The 22,531-nt window shown below is 37.5% G+C and overlaps 2 protein-coding genes across 3 annotated transcripts in view; both read right to left on the bottom strand.

The window, feature by feature from the left end:
• The window catches only part of rybpb (RING1 and YY1 binding protein b), a 42,519-nt gene extending 29,865 nt beyond the window's left edge, over positions 1–12,654 (bottom strand). Inside the window, exons 1-2 of the mRNA XM_028448159.1 lie at positions 12,517–12,654; positions 11,739–11,864 (exon numbers count right to left, since the gene is read on the bottom strand). Coding sequence (XP_028303960.1) covers positions 11,739–11,864; positions 12,517–12,542 — 152 coding nt within the window. The 5' untranslated portion in view covers positions 12,543–12,654. The remainder of the gene's footprint in view (positions 1–11,738; positions 11,865–12,516) is intronic.
• LOC114464078 (hydroperoxide isomerase ALOXE3-like) overlaps positions 1–22,531 on the bottom strand; it is a 1,091,527-nt gene that overhangs the window by 144,446 nt on the left and 924,550 nt on the right. The gene's annotated exons all lie outside the window — the stretch shown is intronic.

Genomic DNA, 22,531 nt, shown 5'->3' with positions numbered 1-22,531 from the left:
AAATAGATCTATATAAATGACAGCTCTTCTACATGAAGTGAAGTGCAGTGTGGAGGACATGCAGTATTTCATGATTGGGCAAATCAACAAGTAGAAGAGAGATGCAGTGTTCTTCAAACACAAACAGCCACTAAAACACTTGTTACCAAACATGCTCTCATACAGTTTTTGTTTTAAAAAAAAAAAAAAAAAAAAACACATCTTTATTGCCCTAATGTAGACCAGCAGTTCTCAGGAATCTATGAATTGTCTATGCACTCAGTAATGACCTGCCCCACACCCACTCACAGTATTGAGTCTGTGGCACATCTTTCACATCCAACATGTTGTGAGTGCTGAGGGGATTTGGTTTGATCCCTCCACCTTCTTGCAACACGCTGCTAACCATCTAACTGATGATCTACACGTGCTCATCTGTGTCAACACTTGTTTCACGCCTTGATCATTCTGTTAAAACACCGCTGGAATCCCCTTCCCCTGTCAGAGTGGAAGGTAGTGCTGCAAAGCAAAAAACTGCCTATGCAGAAACTATTTTAGGCCATCAAAAAACTATTGTAAAAAATAAAAATCCAAATATACAGCCCAATATAGTGTATATCAAACTATTTACTGTATTTGTTTGTTACATGAATCACACCTGAACACAGATGCTTCGAACCAAGATCAACACCTTAAACTGGTTGTGTTGCTCAAACCATTTAGTTATTTAGATGGAAGATGCTAAATAACACCCAAATGAACAACGAGAACGAGAAAGAACTCCAGAACAAATCCAGCGTGCATTATTCAGAAATATATCCTAATGCCATTTTTTTAATTTTTGCAAAGGTGAGCATTTCGCACACACCCTGCCTATCAAAGGAAGCTTCATTGATAAAACCACTTCTGTATTTGGCTCCAGGGTTCATTCTAATGCCCATTGCTGTTGCTTTTGGCAGAGGACCCTGAAGGCTTTATGCTATGCCCCAGCATACACAAACTGTGCAGCACCATGTATTCTATCTTTTTTATGAAAATTGGCATAAAATCAATATGAGCTGTAATAGCGTATAGAGCTTCTGATTTTCTGTTTCAAATATTCCCAAATTCTGTTTCAGGGTTTATCATAATTCCCTATGGAGATGACCTTACTGTCTATTAAACTTTCCAAAATTGTACCAAACATGTTAAATAGTAGTGTGCAAAGGATCATCATTGATCCGTATGGATCAATCTATATATTTATAATGATTCGCGCATCATTCGTTTTATTTGTGTGTCATGTTTATGCCTCCGTCCATCCATGTCTTTTAAGGCTCTTATTAAATAAAAATCAGCTCTTGTCCGGATGGCCATCCTTGACAATTGTAAGAATTTGAAATTATAAACTCAGACGTGCTTTCTTTTCCTTTTTTGATGATGTGGGCATATGCTAGTTTTTAATTCACTCTCCATGTTTAAAAAAAATTTTTTTCATCCAAACTTTTTAAAGGATGAAGGTGTCAAATAGCTAGAGTTGTCACAATACGAAAATGAGTAACCATGATACTATACCAGACAAAGTATTATGATTCCGGGTAATGTTGCGATACTGAAGCCTTTTTTTATTTTATTTTATACGAACTGCAATGCATTTGTACAAGATAGAAAATACTTAATTACTTATAGTGTTGTTTGGTGCCTGATAAGAGTACATGAACAAAAGCATATAAGCAATAAAACAAAAACAATAATATAAGTAAAAATTTATATGATTGAAACTTAAAAAATAATCATTCAGTTTCCTTTGCACATCAATTTATGTTTAACTAGTATAAATAACTTAGGATAACAAATTCACTGTCTTTTAAAAACTATTTGCAAACACGATTTGACAATAATGCTTCTTCTCCAACATAATAAATCATAGAGGATAAGATACAATAAACAGGAACTGATTCCCTGAGGAAACTATTTGTATGCATTTTCTGAGTGACGTCACTGGTGTTTAATGAGATTGGATGTGATCCCTCCTTTGTATGTATTAACCCCTCAAGTGAAAAGTTTGTATTTCATGAGCAGAAATATTATGCACTAAATGTTCCACAAAATAGAGATCAAAATTATTTGTCTTGTCTTTTTCTTTTGTTTTCTGCTGATCTGAAAAAGGATCCGATCCGTGAATCAAAACCGTGATACGATCCGAACCGTGAGTTTTTTGATCCATTGCACCACTATTAAATAGGGTTAATAGAGTCAACTGCTGTATTCAATTTTACATTTTATATGCTTCAAATGACTTGCGATGCCAGGGTTTCACTGAAACAACGTGGGATTACGTAGCAAGAGCGACATTATCCACAATCATGCTAGACACTCAGCGTTCCATTTAACGGGAAAACCACCATGGAAGTGTGTGATATGGATCCAAAACATTAATTGTGAAATCTTTAATGACTGCCAACCAGTGAGTCACCCTCACGTTTTGCACAAAACCTTGCGCAGTGAGCAGTGCCACAACTGTCACCATGTAAAATGATCACCAGTTCAGCTAATACACCAAGAGCTAAACCTGTCTTTGTATAAGTACTTTTTCAGATTAATACAGACATAATAACCTGAACCAAGCAACAGACACAAGACAAACCACAACACACACATAGCAAACGGAATTACATATGCAATTTGACAAATTGGTCCGTTTTTCCACAACATGCATGTTAGATGTTTCAGTGCCATGTTAGGGGCCAGATTTTCATAATACAGAGAGAAAAACATTTTCACAGAAGTTCCGACCTTGTTGTCTGGACACCATGATTACTTCATTAACCAAATACACCTGCTAATTTTTCTTTTAAAAACCATGCTCACTATGTTCATTTTAATTAATAACAGTCATCTTAGAGTCTTTTTTCAAAAGTGTATTACATGAGAATTCTGATTTATTCCACTTGTAAAAAAGTGAATCCCACCTACCAAACATTATCAAAATAAAGAAGACAGTTTGTTTGTCACTTGATCCGTTTGTGGTCAAAATTTCTCTTTAGCATGATTATTTCATAAGAAAAACATAACACTCATTTGTAAATTAGTTTTGTTGAACATTTGATGAAGAATTATTGCTCTCCTACCCTTTAAGTGCAAGGCAATAGGACTTCAACTACATAAAATGCATCTTAGGTGTAGTGCTGTAAACAAATTTAATTAAATAGTGTGCAATCTGATCCACTCGTCTCATGCAAATCCATTAAGAGTTACTCCTCCCTCAGCACACATGCACAAACTTGGCCATTCATCCATTAGTTGGGAGCATTAAAAGAAAACTTGTTTGAAAGGATCGTGGCTGTCAGGTATGCTGTGATTATAGTAAAAACTCTAATTGATTGGAGGTTCTTTGTCCTTGGCATACCCATCTGTGGGAAAAATGTGCTTGAGGTTGAATGAGGATATAGCCCCGAGAGCAGCCTGGGGGCTAAAGTTCTTCTCTATTCTTCCGTCTAACCACCAGAGGCAATAGGCATTCATCTGCCCCTTCTAGTCAGAATTTTAAGGGCTTAATGTCAGCATCAATTGCCAGCATTGACCTCCGAACCATAAGCTGTGAAAACAACTTTTAACAGGAGAAAGGTATGGTAATCATACATTCAAGCTCTGAATAAATATCAGCAACACAAATATGGTTACATTTTATTCCTCTTGACATTCTCCATTCTTTTCACCACCACTTCTGCCTCTAAGTTGATAACTATCCCTTTTCTTTTTTTCGATCTGACAAGTTAGTGTGAGGTACAGTCTGACAGAGCCTTGTAATTCCATTCTCCACACGCTCAATTCTTCCACTTGATTCGAGCTGGAGTGTGTTTGCACAGTGCAATATCCACACTTCTCTCTGCGCTACCGTCTCACCCATGTTTTTCTCCTTTTTTCTTGCTGACAGCAGTTGCTTGAAAAATCACACATGGGATTGTTTTGTATTCTGGAGTTAGCAATTGTTGGCCAATTATTCTTTATCACACAAGGTTACGAAACAGAAAATAACACAGGAGGCCAAAAAAAAAAAAAAAAAAAAAACGACGGCTGACAGATGATTGCTAAAAATCCCATCTGACATCGTGACAATTGATTTCCTGAAAATCAATAAAAACACACTCAGAAGTCAAGAGGTGACTCTTCTAACCGCTTTTAATGCATTTCTACATGTTTCCCTTAACCACAAGCAACTTATTTTAACCACTGACAGACCAATCCAACAAACCCACTCCTTGAGTACATTCATTACACCGAAAAAGTGGATGATCAAGTATTTCCTGCTGCTCAACATGAACAAAAGTCAGACTAATTGGGTTGGACTAATTAAATGCTAGCATGTCGCGCCATTATTCTGGGAACAAACTTTGCTTTGGTACAAAAAATTTCAAAAGTCTTTCCCACATACACAAACACATTTATTGACCCTGAAAAAAATTACAGGCATCTGTTGAAAGTGCTGCCTTGAAAATAAAATGCCTTATAATTTTGTTGAGCTACTAGTTAATTCACTGGCAGTTCAGCAGCAAAATACAGCGAGGGTAGTAACCTCGAAGGTAGAACTTTATCCAAGAATATATTTTTCTTTTCTTTAGTTTCGAAATCCCACAAGCATAAACTGCACATTTAAAGCACACAATGATTTTAAAACAAAATACAGTAAAATTCTCCAAATGCTTACAATGGTTTATTATAATGATTTACCCTAAAAATAAAAAAAAAACAAGACAGTGACTTTTAGGGGGAACGATGCTGCTGTAGAAAAGTTTCTACTCTCTTTTCTCTTTTCTCAAGGAAAATCCAGACAGTTCTCACATGTAATCAACAACTATAAGTATGGCAGACATGATTAGAAAGGGATTTTCTCATATAACAAGCTGAGAAATAGTACAGTGTTTATACATCCACTGCAAGTTTTAAAATCCAACAAAACCTCAGTTTATGAATGTAGAAGCTAGAAGTCTTCTTGTGGTTGTTTTTAGGCTCCTAAACCTGACCCCAAATTTCCACTACATGCCTTTCTGCTGTGTAAAAGCAACGGAGCCGATACATTTTCATTAAAGTCAACGTGCCAATTTCCACCGCATGCGTATGGGATACAGCGTAGCTGCTGTCATGCCGGAGCCCTCTGCAACAGGTATGCATACCTTCTATTTTTGCCACATGCCGGAGCTGTACTGCATACATTTAGCAACGATAAGCCCATGCGGGATAGGAAGTAGGGAACAGACACAGGATAAAATATCTGGTTTATTTTCAAAATAAACAGTTCAAGGCAGATCATATTTCCATCCATTTTCAGGCCATGTCTGTAAAAAGTTCCAGGGCCGATTTTGCTTTATATCAGCACTCATTGAATGTGTCTTGTCCAATCAAAATACTTGGTCGGAACTAACTGTTGTATAGATTAGGGATGGGCGATATGAACTAAAAATAACTATCAGCTTAGCATAGTTAGCTTATGTTAAAGGGATAGTTCGCCTATTTAAGACATGACGTTGTATGCAATCCTCACCAGCACTATAGTACATACACATTGTCTCACTCAGTGGTCACCTCCCTGGTCCGAGTTCTGGCCGCTTGAAGTTGTTCAAGAAAGTAGTCCCGGTTAGTTTCCAGGGCCACAAAACTGTGCGTTTTTAATAGAAAAAAATATATGCGTTTGAAAGCTTGATTCATTTACATCACAAAACCGCCCACAAAAAAAATTCATACCTCCAGTTTTAATCGGCACTATTTTCTCTTCCGTTTCCATCAATCCGCGCTGCCCTGTGTTAAAGTTAAAGATCAGCTTCGTTCATCGCCATGTGTATTATCACTTTTTACTTCCCGTCTATCATTCACTTTGCATGCTTCATACAATAGTCTGTCCACCAGCGCTCGCAAGTCCAGCAGACTACCTCTTTTCAACCCTCTCCTGATTTTTGTCTCTAACGTGTGTAAAGAAGACATGCTCACTGGATCATCCTCACTTTGATGTCAGAAAGCATAACTTGGACAAACATCTTCAGAGAGAACTTTGCCTTCACAGCAGGCACTCGTTTTAGCTGCAAGGAAAACATTGAACAGGCAGCGAATGCAAGAGATGGTAAGCCACACATTGCTTTGTGAAAACAGCAACATGCAACGCATCATCAGTTAGCTGAAATAAAATTTAAAAAAACAAGACAAAGTCAAAAAAGTAAGATAAATGGATAGATGGAGAGATGAATGGTTGCTGGTACTAGCAGAGGGAGTCAGTTCAGTCTCTATCCCCAGGGTATTGATGTGCTCCGCTTTGCCTCAACCCCTGGAGGGTCTTGGCTGAGTGAGCACATTCCCCCACCTCCCATTTACAGCCATACTTCCTTTCTCAAAAAGCCACAGTCACGTAACATCACGATGCAACACTCCTTCCTCCATGTCCTTTTCCTCTGCTGGTTCTGTGTCCTCCTTTGCCCTCCTCGTCTCCTCCAGCTTCAGGTAACAGCAACTCGTCTACCTCACACTCGCTCTCCTCGTCCTCAGTTGCCTTTGTCTGTATTTTCTCAGACTCCTCACTCTCACCACCACATGTATTTGCTTGCTTCCTACTTTTTCCTGAACAGGAGTCCCTTACATTCAGCAGCACGTTTTCAGTTTTGTCAAATTGCCAAAATGTCTATTGCTTTTAATCACTCACATACTGCCAAATCCCATGAAATAATTAACAACTTTTAAATCCGGCAATTAACATGAAAAGATTAGGGCTTCCCGCTTATGCTCGAGGCTTTGGTGCAGATGCTGATAATGCTGGATAAGCAAGGGCGGTTGAGTAGAGGGCTGGGTGGGTGTGGGGATAGAAGCGAGTATGAAATGCGCACAAGCATGTCCCCCTCTTATGTAATTTCATTATTCTGGACAATTTGCCTTAATGTGACAGTGGTGGAATCCACCACAGATTATAATGACGCTATTCCATCATCATGGTGGACAAGATGAACACAAGCATACACACAGGCTCACAGCACAGTCAATTCTCAATAATTGTCATTCCTCCAAACACACAAGAAGGCTATATGCCTTTTTATTCATGAATGCTTGTGATCAATCTTAATTCATCTTGATAGGTAAAATATATGAAGGACATAGCATTGATTTAATACATAATTACAATGCAGATTCCAATTTCTAGGAATAGTTAAAGGAAAACAGTAAACAGCTTCAGTTGACCAAGGTACGGTTGCCACAGTGATTTTAAATAAGTTATACCAACCCAGTTAGAAAAGATTTAAAATAGCCTGGAACAATTTTTACTAAAATGGGTTTTTAATATGTATTCTGTGTGGAGTTTGCATGTTCTCCATGTGCTGCGTGGGTTTCCTCCAATGCTATAAGTTAATATCCGATAGCAACAAATCGACAGTTTTAACTGATTACGTTTGTTCTCCTCCTGATTTTATTAAGTTATTTCTATAAATGTAGAATTTCAAGCAACAGAACTTTTTTCTTGAGAAATTATCCAGGTAAAGAGAGCTCTAAGAACAAACTGTAATAATAAATGGCAGTGGTTTAACCTCTAGCCATACTGTGCACTACGCTCAGTTCATGTAATTAAATCTCAGCATTCTGTTGAAATGAATACCTTACATTATTCCAGATTCATTTCAAGTATGAACAAAAAATAAATAAACGGTAACAAAAAGGGTTGTGCACAAGGTTGACCGAGTCAAGGTAACTACAGAGTCGTCAAAGACGAAGGTACCTCAACTTCCTGTGATCCTTGCCATCAATCAACTTTAGCGCGCTTCTAATGGTTTCTCTCCAGGGCCTTTGGCTGCCTGAGGTGCATACTAAACACCAACAAAATCTGACAAACAGCAACACACTGTGTTGAACTCTGTGTCAGAATCCCACAGCAGGTGGGTTCAGAAGCTGAAAATATTTGTATATGACACGCATCCAGCAACACAGACATAGATCTTAATGGAAGCACTTCTCACTTTACCACAGTAGAAGCAAACATGCAGCAGAAAAACTCTGAATACTTAAACTTATAGATCATTTAAAGTGGAGTGCAAACAAAGCAGAAAGCCTAAAGTCAGAGGCTGCATTTTGCTTAGTGGATCATGTTTCATGGACAGACTGGACTGGGGCAACAAGTTCATTACTGCTGAGCTGGGTTAGGGGAAGCAGGAGGCCTCCCTCTATATGCTGATGCCAGAGTCAGAGCGTATGTGTGTTAACACACATTCTTGCCTCCAATAAGAAGAGGAACGAGAGGTATGACATTCAAGTCATTTCAAAGTTCAAACCACTTTTATCAGTATCTATGTTTTTTCCACCATCAGTATGAGAACTGGGTCCTAGATTATTTTTAAATGTTAAGATTTCTTTGAACAAATGATGTCTGTAAAATAACTTGATGGATCAACCCTTCTGTAGAGGAAAGTGAAACAGAAAAATAAACAAAAGCAAGAATATAGTGAAAAATACAATTACAACATTGCAGGAAAATACAGTAAAAGACAAGAAAACCAGAATACTACAAAAACACTTTAGTCAAAACTACTACAAAAATGAACAAAACGACAACCGTAATATACAAAATTACTCCAAATAACAAGTCAAAAGTACACAAAAAGACAAGAAAAACAAAAAAAATGACTCTGCAAACCCACAGTACTAGCAAACAAGCAAAACGACAACAGAAATAAATAAAAAATTATTACTCCAAAAACACACATTTTACTAGAAAAATACACAAATGAACAGAAATGCACAAAATGCCTCATAACTAACAAGACAATAAACATACACAGAATGACAGAAAAACACACTAAATTACAGTGAAAACTCTGTTCTTTCCTCTGTTAATGATCAGATAGGTCATTATTCTAAATGCTGACCTGAATGTTGATAATATGACAGAAATCTGCTCTACCATGTATGAAACACTTAAAGGCAAGATTTCTAACAATGATTTCAACACTTGTATTGCATCGTCTAATAAATCTAAGATATTTAGTCATTTTGAAAGCTGACAATGACACTTCAATCTTTGCAGCATTAAGAAACTAATTAGTGCACACATGTCCTCATGCATAAACACTCAAAGTAGAGCCGCAGATAAAAGCAGTGAGACAAACGTCTACACAGTCCTAATAGTAAATCATTTTTGCTCAGAGCCTCTTGTTTTGTCCCCTGCTCTGCTGAAGTACATCAAACGGAGGAAGAAGGACGATCTAATTAGTTCTCATTAGAATACGAAGCAGCAATGCTACGACACAGTTTTAATCAAAGGTTAACTACTCAGATCAAACGGTAAATGTGTGACTATCGCTCCAGTGATGTCATGTGCTCCCTAAACCAAAGGCTGCTGCTCTGTTTCCCCAAAGCACAGACAGCAGGATGGCTACGACACGTTCATCTCCGTTTCCTGCCTTCATGTGGTGCTCTCAGCCTACATCAGCTCTGGTAAGAAACAAGCTGCTGGGAAAAAGATCACAGGAGGGGGGAGGGGAGGAGCTGTGCTAACCAGATCAAACTCAATCTTTCTGGATAGTCAGTAAACCAACGTAAACCCCCCTTGTTTTTTTTTTGCTTTTTTTCTGTCTGCGGTGTGCCAGAGGTGACAGTCGAGCCACTTATTGTAGAGCCAGAAAGGTCAGAGTGCAGGAAAGACCTGTCAACAAACCTACAAATGACTCATCGTGCAACTCACTTCAAAACAAATATGCTACTGCAGCACATGCAACCTTTAAAAAACAAACCTTCTGCATAACAGTGTGCTTCAGCAAAAGTGAAAGGGAATCCCAACGCAAGTTTCATTTAACAACAACTGCATCATGGTTTCTCATGAGAAAACACTTTGAGTTGACATCCCATTCCCAGCACATGGAGGGGAATGGTCTAACTACCACATGCTGACATTATTCTGAACAACATGAGTGATGTCATAAAAACAGCTCAGGGACAAACACTAAAGAGTGTGGCCTGAAATTACATCTTCCATAGATAAACTTGCTTGGATAAAATGACAGTTGCACACTGACATTGTCAGTAAACTACTGTACATAACATTAGGGCTGTCAATATGGTCCAAAACACATTTTTTCAAAATGACAATATACAATATAATTTTCGATCCTTTTAATTAAACTAAAGTCCTACCAGAAAGACAATTTTGGGTTAAATGTGCTGATGCAAAATGCCAAGCGGACATTTATTAGCAAACAGCTGCACAATATGTGTCACTTTTGTCTTTTCTCCTCTAAGGGACAGCAAGTGTGAGTGAGTTCTGTAGTGTGGCTTGTTTAGGGGAAGGTCTGGGTTAAGAAGCATTCAGAAAACTATCCAAATGTGCTTTTCTGAGAAGTAGCAAAAGCAGCCACTCCTAAAATTAGTATTTTGATACAAACTAAGCAATAAAATATGTATTTCAATATATTCGATATTGTAGTTTGCTAAAACTCTAAAAGAGAAAACTCAATATATCTTGAAACTTGATATATTGCCCAGCTTTACCATGAATGTAGCATGAAATTACATCTTCAGCTGCGTTTCCATTACCCTTGGAAATGTGCAAAATCTAAATAGTGCAATAAAAACTAGTGATGGAAACACCTGAATCTCAAAAAAGCACTCAAATATCGCTAAAATATTTTGACGCGTTCATGAGGAGGTATTTCGATAATGAAATGTGTCGCAAAAGCATCATGGAAACACTTTTTCTGCAAATACACGTTACATGACCACTTCTCTCCGAGAAAACATGATGCAGTACGTGTAAACAGAAGGAGACTGGGACATTTCTTAGTTTTATACTTTAAAATTAATATTGCCACATTAGACGTGAAACAATAAAGGAATACAGAGTGTTATAAGGAAGTTTGGAGTGTCCATCTTTCTGCAGCGAAGTCTCACTGGATGAGATTTCACAGGAGTTACGACTCGAGGCACCTGCCCAAAAACACGTTCAAAGCGCAATTATACTTTGTCGACATTTAGAAACATAAAAAAATATAAAATATATAATCTATAATTTATTTTGCAAAAATCTGTAATGAAACCCAGCTTTCCATAGATGAAATTGCTTGGATTAAATGACATTGTCAGTAAACTATGGTACACAGCATGAATCCAACGCTTGAAAAAAGAAAAAATAATTGCTCACTTCATGAATCAAGACCTAAAATCCCTCTTATATCAGTCGAGGCATCTGGAAGTATTTACAGATCTTGTCCGTGGAGGCATCTCAGCTATCGTCCAAGTGGATTCCCAATATCTTCATATAAAAAATGTAATCCATGACCTGGATAATGACAATCCTGTGCATTCAACACCACACTTGGCTCCATGCAATCCAACAGGTTGGTTTATTTCTCTCCATCCATCCCATCAGTCTTGGGTCAAAATATAAAGAGGAAAAAAAACTGCCCATCTCCTGATGTTGCTCCGTTGATGCACAGCAGCGTGTGCAGGAATTGCCAAGTGGAGTCCTGCTTCCACACCCCATCCCATCCCCCCTCCTCCTCCTCCGGTGACCGAACCTACCAGCTTATACCTAGACGTGAACGCATGCACAGTGTTAAAGAGACCAGGGAAACTAGGGATGATCCAGACACCCGCTGGTGGAGAAGGTGCGGTGTTCATCAACAAGTCGCCTCTTTTCTCCACAACACAAATAGGACTGTCGATCAAAGTTGTCATGCCCACAAATTGCGATACAACGTTGCAGCAGCAGCAGACAGAGGGAGAGGAATAGAGAGGAAGAGGAGGGATCGCTACGTTACCTTGTAGATGTGCCCTTCCTCACATCGCAGATGCTGCATTTAAAAGCCTCGGCGGTGTTCCTGAAGGTGCACACGCTACAGTCCCAGTAGCCGTCATCTGCGCTTTGTTTGGCTTGTCTTTTTGGCCTGAACAGATAACCACAACCATTAAAGGTCAAGTTAGTTTGACAAATAAATAAATAACAGTGACACAAATTTAAAAAAAAAAAAAAAAAAAAAAAAAAAACCCACAGACCTACAAGTATCATTAAGAACGTGACAAATTTGAACCAAGTGTGGTTAATATTAAAGCTACAGGGCAACAGGACGGCTGCTGCAGGTTGTCATTGCTATAGTGTTTGAATTGCGGACAGTACAGGTCACTTGGTTAAATGTCCACAGACGGGGAAGCAGGACTAGTGTCCACACCGTCCGATGGTATCAGCAGCTAGGCTAGCGGACAGCCAGAGCCGTGCTGCGAATATCGGAATCAAAGCTTAGCATGTCGGCTAACAAAGGCAATATCAAACAGTGCCCTTTTCGACAGCGACCCTCCAAAAGCCTTCTTCGAGACGAAATATAGTTTGAGGGACTGCCAGGCGTATCCTCTGGTAATTTCCCTTTGTCTGTGAAGTGACTGGGTTGTGAGGAGCGAGAAGCCGCCATAGTGACTGCACTATTCTAGCTTAGCCCTAACCGAACGGAGAGAAACGATCGCTGCGTGAGACGAACGCATCCAGCCGTCGAGCCCCAAACCCAGCCAAACGAAGCTCAGTCGACAGCGACAAGGCGTCATTACCTGGTAGGGCTCTTTTTGTCGCCCATGGTGAAGAATAGTCCTCGAAAATAAGCAGAAAAGGGGGGCCTCCTTGAATTGTCAGTGAGTGTAGTGGATCAGATAGAGCCGCTGCTGAGGCTGCTGGCAGACAGGCTCCACTCAGAGCTGGCTCCAGGCTCCGCACGGGCACACGTGACCCACCGCCGACCAATCACAGGGCGGAGAGCTTTAAAAGTCTGGATGGATATTTAGTAGCTATTTTAATAACTCGAGATGTTTGACACACACACACACACACACATCAGAAGATGAGTCAACGGAGCAATTAAGTTGAAGTAAATGGAACTTTTTAAAATAATCTGTCAAATATATAGCAGGATCAGAAATACTTGATTTATCTCAGGAGGAAATTACGCTGCTCCCATTTTTCACGAGCTGAACTCAAAAATCTAAAAACATATACAAAATACATATTTCTCTCAAATATTGTTCACAAATGTGTCTAAATTAGTGAACACTTCTCCTTTGCAGAGATAATCCATCCCACCTCACAGGTGTGGCATATCAAGATGCTGATTAGACAGCATGATTATTGCACAGGTGTGCCTTAGGCTGGCCACAATAAAAGGCCACTCTGAAATGTGCAGTCTAATCAGCATTTTAATATGCCACACCTTTAGACAGATTTGTGAACAATATTTGTGAGAACTAGGTTTTTTGTGTATATCGAAAATGTTTGAGATCTTTGAGTTCAGCTCATGGAAAATGGAAGCAAAAACAAAAGTGTTGTGTTTATATTTTTGTTCAGTAAACTTTGTTACAGTGGCTTGAGAAATATTATGAATGAAAAGAAGAAACACTAAACAAGAAAAGAAAGAAATTAAAAAGAAAACATAGGTAATAAGTTTAATTTATCAAGTGATGATTGATCAACAGTCATGTTTTGCCACTATTTTTGAATAGATGAATAATTTGACATAATATAATAATGCAACCTCATTTATCATTAACTTATAATTCTTATGGGGTTTTTTTTGTTTTGTTTTGTTTTGTTTTGTTTTTAAAATAAATATATAGCTGTGCATTTTAAAGCCCAGGTTCTCATAACTCTGTTTACCACTAAGTATAAAACTAAAAGGTCATACTGTATCTTCTATGCAAGATGTGTAAAATATTGATTCCCGGGACCAAATCTAACTGGTAATGCTTTCACTTTAGCCCATTTTGTGAATTTCCAGTGATTTACTTCACACTCTGAAATCTATATCCACTTTGAACTCTTTTAAAATGTAATTTAATTTAATTATTTTGGAAAAGTTCATTTTTATTTTTATTTTTTATTCATCGGTTTCTTTGAATATGTAAATTGCTTATTTCTAGTTGGAAATGGTGAGGTGGCTTTATATGACCATGTGGTATTCTTAACCTCTACCACTACAGTTATGTTATTAAATGTTTAATGGATTTTTATATTCAAATCCAATTTTTATATCCAAATATTTTGTATGTGCAAACAAATAGATGAATACACGATACACGTGTACACACACACACACACACACACATAAATATTGCCACGGTTCTCTTGCATACAGTAAACATCTCATGTATAAACTTAAAAAGGAAAAGACCAAATCTTTTACAGTTGGAACTTAATTTATTTTCCACAAAGGCGTCTGTATAAGATTAAAGGTTTGTCAAAATGTACAATTGTTTAAAAAAAAAAAATTAATAAAATAACACCAGTGAATTCATTTCAAAATAAAAATAAAAAGTTATCAGGTTTTAAGTATAGCTACATTTATGAACTCTAAAACTGAGAAAATAACCAGCATTAAATGCTGTTTTGGTGCCGTACATTACGTTTAATCTGGTTGGTCTGCTATGATGTGATGCATTTGATTAATGTCTGCTCATTTCAATTTTTGTCATTTCATAATGTCCGTTGATCAATTTAAAAATAATAATAATAATTTACTCAGTAACGGTTGGGTGTAGAAATGTAATGAATTAATTTACTTCTTTTAAAACATACTTAAGTACAAGTCAAATCACTGATTTATTTAAAAAGTACAAGTTCCCATAAAAGTAACTCAATTGCAGTAACGTGAGTACTTGTAATCCATTACTTTCACCTCTGCTCATTTATCATTTACTTAAAATTCTTGTGGTTTTGTGCTGAGGTTTTTTATTGTTGTTTATTTAAAGAACTATATAACTGTGCCTTTTGAAGCTCATGTTCTTGTAACTCCATTAACCACAAAGTATAAAACTAAACTGTCACACTGTCTCCCTTATACCGTATCTTCTATGCAAGAGGTGTAAAATATTCATTCCCTGGACCAAATCTAACTGGTAATGCTTTCACTTTGGCCCAGGGTGTGAATTTCCAGTGTAAAACCTTTTGAGAAGGCAATAAGCTTAAACTACTATTCAGTTATAACAGAAGATATTTCCTCCACTTGTATAAGGAACTACCCTGGCAGAGCATTTTCATTCTGGAGGATTTCTGTAAATATATGTCCTCCAAAAGCTTGTTTTTGCATGTTTTTAATTAATTTTTTTAAGTTACTTAGGGGGTTTGTAAATTAATTGAAGTGTTTCTGTCAGTCATCACTCATTTATTTAGATACTACATTTGATCATTTGATTGACAAGAAGTACATTGAACTTGAAGGGCTAAACGTGAAGCACACTGGAATGATGCAGGAGAAGAGGCAAAGCAGAAATAAAGTATTTTCTGCTTGTTGTCATGGAGCTTTTCCCTTAAAAATCCTTCAAAGCACTTACTTTAAAGAAGGATGCTCCACCCAAAAGACATTATATATAACCGTCACTATTAGGAATGAGAGGTGATTTAGAAGCCGCACCTGCAATGAAAAGCGCGGTAAATGTACGTTTGTAGACGTCGGCATGTTTGACAAACTGTGAAATAGTGATTGGAAGTGCAACAATGTAACTCCGACCTGGTTTAATGATTTAAAAAAAAAAACCATTTGTTAATAGACTTCTCTGTTTTAAGAGGATTTCTCAACCTTGGGGTCAGGACCCCATTTAGGGTCGCTACTTAAGACACTGGGAGGGGGTCACCAAATGCCTTCAAGAAACTAGGATTTTTTTTTTAAATTTTTTTTTAACAATTTGAGCTCATTTTTGCTTGTTTTACCCTTTTTCTGCAACTCCACCAAACTTGTCATATTTTAATCTATTTTTATCTCTTTTTCTTGCCATATTTTTGCTCCTTTTAATGCATTTTTGCTACATTTTACTCTTATTCCTGCCACTTCTCCATCTAATTGCAATCAGTTTTCTGCACATTTATTCTACTTTCAAGACATTTTCGGCACTTATAAAGCTTTCCACCACTTTTCCCAACTAATGTAGCATAAGTCGACCCATTATTGTCACTTTTAATGTCTTTTTTTTAACATATTTTCTCTCCCCCCCATTTCTGCCACTTTTAAGCCAATATTGACACTTTAAACCTTTTTTGCCACTTTTTCTATCTGTTTTTGGTCACTCTAATTTGCAGCTTTTAACCTTTCTGTGGTTTTTAAAATCCTATTTCACCACATTCTCCACCATTTTTGGTCCTTTTAACCCATTTTATTTCTGATTAAACTAGGTTTTACATCTTTAAGATGACTATATACCATAGTGCAAATAAAAATAAACTTCCTGGATAACAGTGGATACTATTCAGATCAATAAATAAATGTAGTTGTCACAGATTCATAGAACAATGGACCATTATTTTAGTGACTTTATGGATGGGCCCCAAAAAGCTCTCCCCTTTATTCCCCCTTATAGATGTCACTGTCTCCACATGACTGTTCTTCAATGTTCATGTCTGTGTTGAACCACCTTCAGGTACAGGGGGTCCCCTGTTTCTGGCACCTTTATTTTGGGAATAGCAGTCTGAAAAGGTTGAGACCCACAGCTCTACGGGACGATGAGTTAGCCTGAGGTGACAAGAACATGATGTGCAAATGCTGATTGGCTAAAATCTCCAACATGACATAAAGGGATATTGTGTTGATATAAATGACTCCAGGGACATTTTTTTGCATGTTCTCGTAACATAGTTTTATTATTCAGCTTTAGACCTTTCATAACAAAAGTGAATCATGTGAGGGGTTGAGTATCGCTTCAACATTTCTGAGCCTATTTCTTTAAGCTTTTGTTAGTTTTTGAAAGTGTTACTAATACATGTAATTTGACCTTTTGTTCAATGCATTAAAAAGGATTAAAACTTACAACTTGTTTAGTCAATAAAGTGTGAGTGTGTCTGCGTGTGTTTTAGACAATTCAAATATCTGTGAGTCGGGAGCTGTACCTCCAACACCAGGTTAAAAAGATCAAATGCACTGTATAAAGGTTGATCATTCAAAAAACTTACAGACATTTCTCAATCTATTAAGAAACACTGCTTATGCCAACATAAGGTCATTCACTGTGTAGATTCTGTCTCCCTCTTTTTCATAAACACTTAAGTCAAATTCGTCCATGTCTGAGATTGTAAATCTTCAATTTGAATAGATAATTATCCTGAAATAATGAGTTTCAATTTGAATTAAAGACAACAAATCGTGATGAAAGTGCCACGGCAAATTTAACAGTGACAATGACAATGAATTAAAGTAAAATATAAACACTTTTTGAGGTGGAAGTCATTTTATGATGAACACCAGCCTGAGTTTTGTGTGACTTTGTGCTGTGATGCCGACCTCAGTCATGCCCACCATAGATGCGAAGACTAATCCCTTTTTGATGATCACTGCTTCACGACCAGTGATGGGCAGTGACGCATTACTGTATACTGATTACTTTTCCCAATTAACAAGTAAAGGGATTATAGTTGAAGAAAAAATAATTACATACAGTTATTTTCCTGCAAGAAGGCGAAACGAAACCATCTCGCTACTGTTTGTTGGGCGTCTCCCATTTTTTAGCGCATTATAACCCAGTCGGCCATAGTAGTCTCAGGCCAATGACGTAAGCGGCGCAACATCATTGGTAGACAACACATACGAAAATGGAGAACGAGAGAGAGCAAGTCCAAGCAGCTTATAATTCTTGGAAGAACCGATATTACTTTGAGTTTGGCTCAAAGACGACTAAACCATTACCATCCGCTGTGTACTCTGCGTGGGAAGAAAACTTTTATCTGCATCAAAGAATTCCACCTCAAATCTGAGCAAGCGCCTTGCAAGCCGGCACAGGAATGTAAAAGTCATTGAGAAAGCACCAGATCAACATCCACTTCCACCGAGCCAAACTCCGAGGGCCCATCTCTTGCTAAACAGGTGAAAGTAGATTTAAGAGTGACAGGAGTTAGTGCTGCTGAACGTTAGAAGCTCGCCACTGGCTATATTGTCAAGGACATGTTGCCAATTTCCACCTTAGTATCTGAATCATTCCAACACAAATAATACCGGCCAAAACCGGCTTCAAGCTGCCACAAAAAAAGTCCGAAACATAAGTTAATAGACGAAAGAGTTGTTTTATTTTATTTGGTGGAATGAGCAGTAAATATGTTTAAATGTTCAACAATTTTCTTCAAGTCAGAAACTGTTGCATTTTATTTCATTTTTGCTTGATGCAATGTGCATAGTGTTAAAAAACTGAATAAAACAGGATTTGATTCAATTTTTACTGTGGAACATACCAAAAGAATATAATTAGGCTGAAAGGTCTACTGATTACAATTTTGTGCATCACATTTTTATAAAAGTAACTTCATTATATTAAGTAAAGTAATTGAAGTACATAGTTACTTTTGAAAACAAGTAATCAGTAGAGTAGCTGAATTATTTCCAAGGAGGAGTAACAATCATTAACTAGTTGCTATTTCAGAATCAGGATCAGTAATACTTTATTTATCTCAGGGGGAAATTGCTTTTTTTTTTTTTCACAGATAGTCCAGATTATTGAATAAAACATAGAAAAGGAAGAAAAGAAAAGAAAATGTACATAATTAAATAGAATAGGACCGTTGAGATTAAATGCAATATATATATATATATATATATATATATATATATATATATATATATATATATATGGAGATGATTAAAGTCAGTATTCACACAAGCACCAGAAGAACAAGCAGAGGTTCTTTTAAAAAGCAAAAGTTGGGATTTAAACCCACGCTTTTTCTGTTGTTAAGGGACTTAGTTATCCTGCTTTCCATCTTGTACTGGTATATAAAAAAAAATAATAATCTCAGTTGTTTAATACAAATTCATGATGGCATTTTGTCTGCCTTTTCTTTCTTATTTAGAATATTTATTTCTCAAGAGCTTTTAGAAACACTAAAAAAGTTAATAACATTGGTTCAAGATTGTAATAAGATACATAAAAGTTTTAGCTTCAATCAGCACTTAACACGTCTAATCTTCCCTTCAGCGTCTTGGCTCTGACAGGCTGCGTCATGGAATGTGTTGGCACCTCCTGTAATGCTTCTGCTCTGCACAGGACACGCTCACTGTGGGGGAGACCAAGCGTGAATCATGTAGGCTCATTAGCTGCTCTCCACGAATCCAAGCCCTTTTGTGGATCCCTTGCTTTTTTTCTTCCCCCACTTTAGAGCCAGTATCCATGTCTCCATGTTAGTCTGCCCTCCGCCCAGTGATTACCTCTGCTTAGCTCAGAGCATGTTGCTCTAATTGAGCTTCATCGCGGTGGTCTCCTGATAAAACTGTTTGGGTAAGCCAACATTGACTCTCAGCCTTGCTGATTCTCTAATGAGTTTTTTTTAGGGGAAAAGTCATCTTTTTTCTCTCCACAACCTTTTCCAATTATCTAGCTGATACATGCATAGAGGGAATTTAATTTGTATTCTTATGATCAGTTCTTGTAGCTACATGGTGCTTTTGTTGTTCAAAAAACACAGTGGTTTTGTGCAAATTGGATAATTCATTGATTTCACTGCATTAGAAAGTTGGCATAATGATGCATTTTAGATAGCTTTAGTAAGAACAGCTAGCCTGAAGGTGAGAGAGGAACACTTATGTAGCGTATTCATCCTTCCCTCATCACCATACACCCACGAGCAAGGCGCTTACATTACTCGCAGACAATTTCACAAGACAAAGCGTTAGTACTCATTCATTATTTATGAGAGGTGAGCAGCTGAGTTGGAACAGAATAGCATTAACTCAGTGAAACAAATCAAATTTCTCAATATACAAGCTTCTTTAAAAAAAAAGTATTGACTAAAAAGCTCAGAAACACAGAGGAGAAGTGCCGCACCAATCAATTCACAGAATTTAATTCCAGCAGAATGCAAGAGTCGCTGCTGATTGTTGGTTTACCTGCTATGAAGTGGTGCTCCCACTCAATCTGGCTCAATCACTCATCTCAAACAAACACTATACGGGGCATTACGAGGCAGCCTTGAATTGCAATAACACTAAAGCGCTGCGGAATGTCTGACAGCTTTTAAGAAATGTTGTACTGCCTTCAGGCATGAATGTGTAAAATCCGAGTAATGTCTCGTGCTTGGAGAAATTACAAGTTCAGACTCCGCTGCTGCCAATACGTCCATCAAACATCATCAGCCCAGTGTAACAAGACATAATGTTGTCATTTTTTTTAGGAATTACTGCCATATTAACAAATGTCTTACCATCTTACTACCTTGTGATCCAGACATCCATGACGTGCCCTCTTTAGTAACAGCAAGGAAGCACATCCGTCAAATTTCCTTAAAGTTAACTTTCTTTTTCTATTTATTTCCTTCTCTTGCAAGCTTTGATGGCAAATAAATGAGCTCAAGCTTTCTGAACCTTGCATGCTTGAAACTGGAAAGAACAGCAATCCATCACTGAAAAACAAGAGATTAATGACATTCGGAAAAATAAATAGACCGTAGTGAAATTCTTTCTCGGCATTTAACCCATTTTCCCCAAGGGAGTGGGCAGCCACAGTGTAGCGCCCAGGGAGCAGTTAAGGTTAAGGGACTTGCTCAACATCCCACAGTGATGGCCTAGGTAAGATTTGAACTGGTGATCCTCCAATTACAAGTCTACTTCCTTAACCACTAGACTGATGACTTTGTTGCAACTGTTGCCATTGTAACCATTACATTGGCAGTTCTTATAAGCCCTCAGTCAGCTATCGCCGCTGGCTGACATCATCCACTAATCAGGAGTGAGCATTTCCCTTTGCTGGCTCCTGATTGGCTGGTGACAAACATCAAAGGACCCACTAGCCACTACTGTGTGATGAATGGAATGGGAAGAAAAATGAATGAGAAAATTTACATTCTTAATGCAGCTTTTTACACATGGTGAGTTCATCTCATTTGTTAGCAGTCAATGTGTATAGTTATAATGAATATGAAAGTATATTATGAATGAAAGTTGTTGGGTAAAATGTCCAAATGCCAAAAATAAAGTGTGAGCTAATTTGAAGGAAAGCCACTTGTTGCACTTTTGATTTTTTTCCCCGTTTGAAATAAATAGCAAAAGGTCATAGCTGAAACTATTTGTTTGAGTATCCTGTCTTATTTTATGTGATGAAAAATGTATTTCAGTGGGATTATGGGTTCAAAAGAACTAGAATGGCTGCGTTCACGCAACTGTTATTCACGTCAAATAGCAGACCTCACATTTTAAGTTAGCACAGGGTTGCACTGATCTGATGTGAATTTTCATGAAATTCAATTACTGGAATGTTACAAAGGACACGTTCTTATCCTCTGTAGACTTCTTTGACTGGCAACCAGCTCGAGATTGCATCACCTCAACACCAATAGAGTAGTAACTCTGCAGAAAAGCAAACTGGGAAAATATTTTGTCCTTTTAAAGCCATAGCTCATCAAAGATGCTTTATACATGACCATTTTGCAATTAGATCACCAGCTGTTCTCTACAGATTAGTAATTATACTCATGCAGAAGTCCAGTTTACACACTGCCTCACCAATAGTCCGCTTATACATCTAAACCACAATCTAACCAAGTCATTTTGTGCTTTTTACCATTACTCTGTCAGTTCCAAACCACAAGTTTTCCCTAATTATCAGTGGATGTTGAGGTCAAACAACTTAATCCAATTTGTCATCCAACCACATCTTTTGAAACTGATTTGGCTATTGCTGGTGAACCACATTCAGAAAGCAAGGTAGAAACTGTTGGCAGTACAAGTTTACAAGAGACGAGAACATTTTACAACAGCACATTGTCTGACAAGTATTCCTCCAAGGAATGTGTTGCACTCATTAGTTCATGTGAAAAGTGATGGAAAACCAGAATTCTAATGGTGACAGACTTGGCTGTGTTTTATCTAGCGAACAAATGAAGGATACAGCAAACTGACGTATTTAATGCACTATATGTGGGTCTGGCAGAGGAGCTTTCTTTGTTTTTAAGGACATCCATTGCAGATTAAAATAATTCATCTTGACACAGAAAGAAAATATGAACACTGAAGTCATTTTCAGAGTGCAAAAAAAATTCATAATTTAACTTCATGTTGAAATGAAAAAAAATGTCTGCTGACTCACTTCTTAACAATATGCAAGTATAGCCATCGCTCATATTAGTAGAATTGGTTTGATGATCTTGGGCTATGCCTGAACCTGTGCTGAAGTGTCTGTGCGAAACATTGAGAGCATTTAGTGTGAATGTCAGTGTAATTGGTTTACTATGACTAACTGAGTAAAGAGAATTCCGTTGACTTTATTACAGTGGAGTAACGCAGCAAATCATTTCGAGGGGGGAAGTCCGGCCCAGAGGCCATGGTTTCTAAATATTGACTTTTGGTTTACCAAGTTTCATACAGAAAAAAATCTTTTATCGTACAAAATGTGAATGTCACTTTGTTCCTGTACAGCTCATCTCCATCCATTTGATCTCGACGCCAGTGTGAAGCTCACTTGTTAGCTAATATGAAACATTAAGTCACTCTTTTTCAGCCCTTGTTATGATTACTGCTCTCAATCAATGCATTTTAAAGCTACATAAACATTTTATATACTGCCTCCACATTCCAAGTGAATGTTGTTTGTAGTTAGTAAGGCTATATAGGAT

The sequence above is a fragment of the Gouania willdenowi genome, chromosome 5 (assembly GCF_900634775.1).
Source record: "Gouania willdenowi chromosome 5, fGouWil2.1, whole genome shotgun sequence".
Classification (NCBI taxonomy): Eukaryota; Metazoa; Chordata; class Actinopteri; order Blenniiformes; family Gobiesocidae; genus Gouania; species Gouania willdenowi.
Note: the sequence above shows the minus strand (reverse complement) of the source record. Positions and strands in the feature narration are given on the sequence as shown.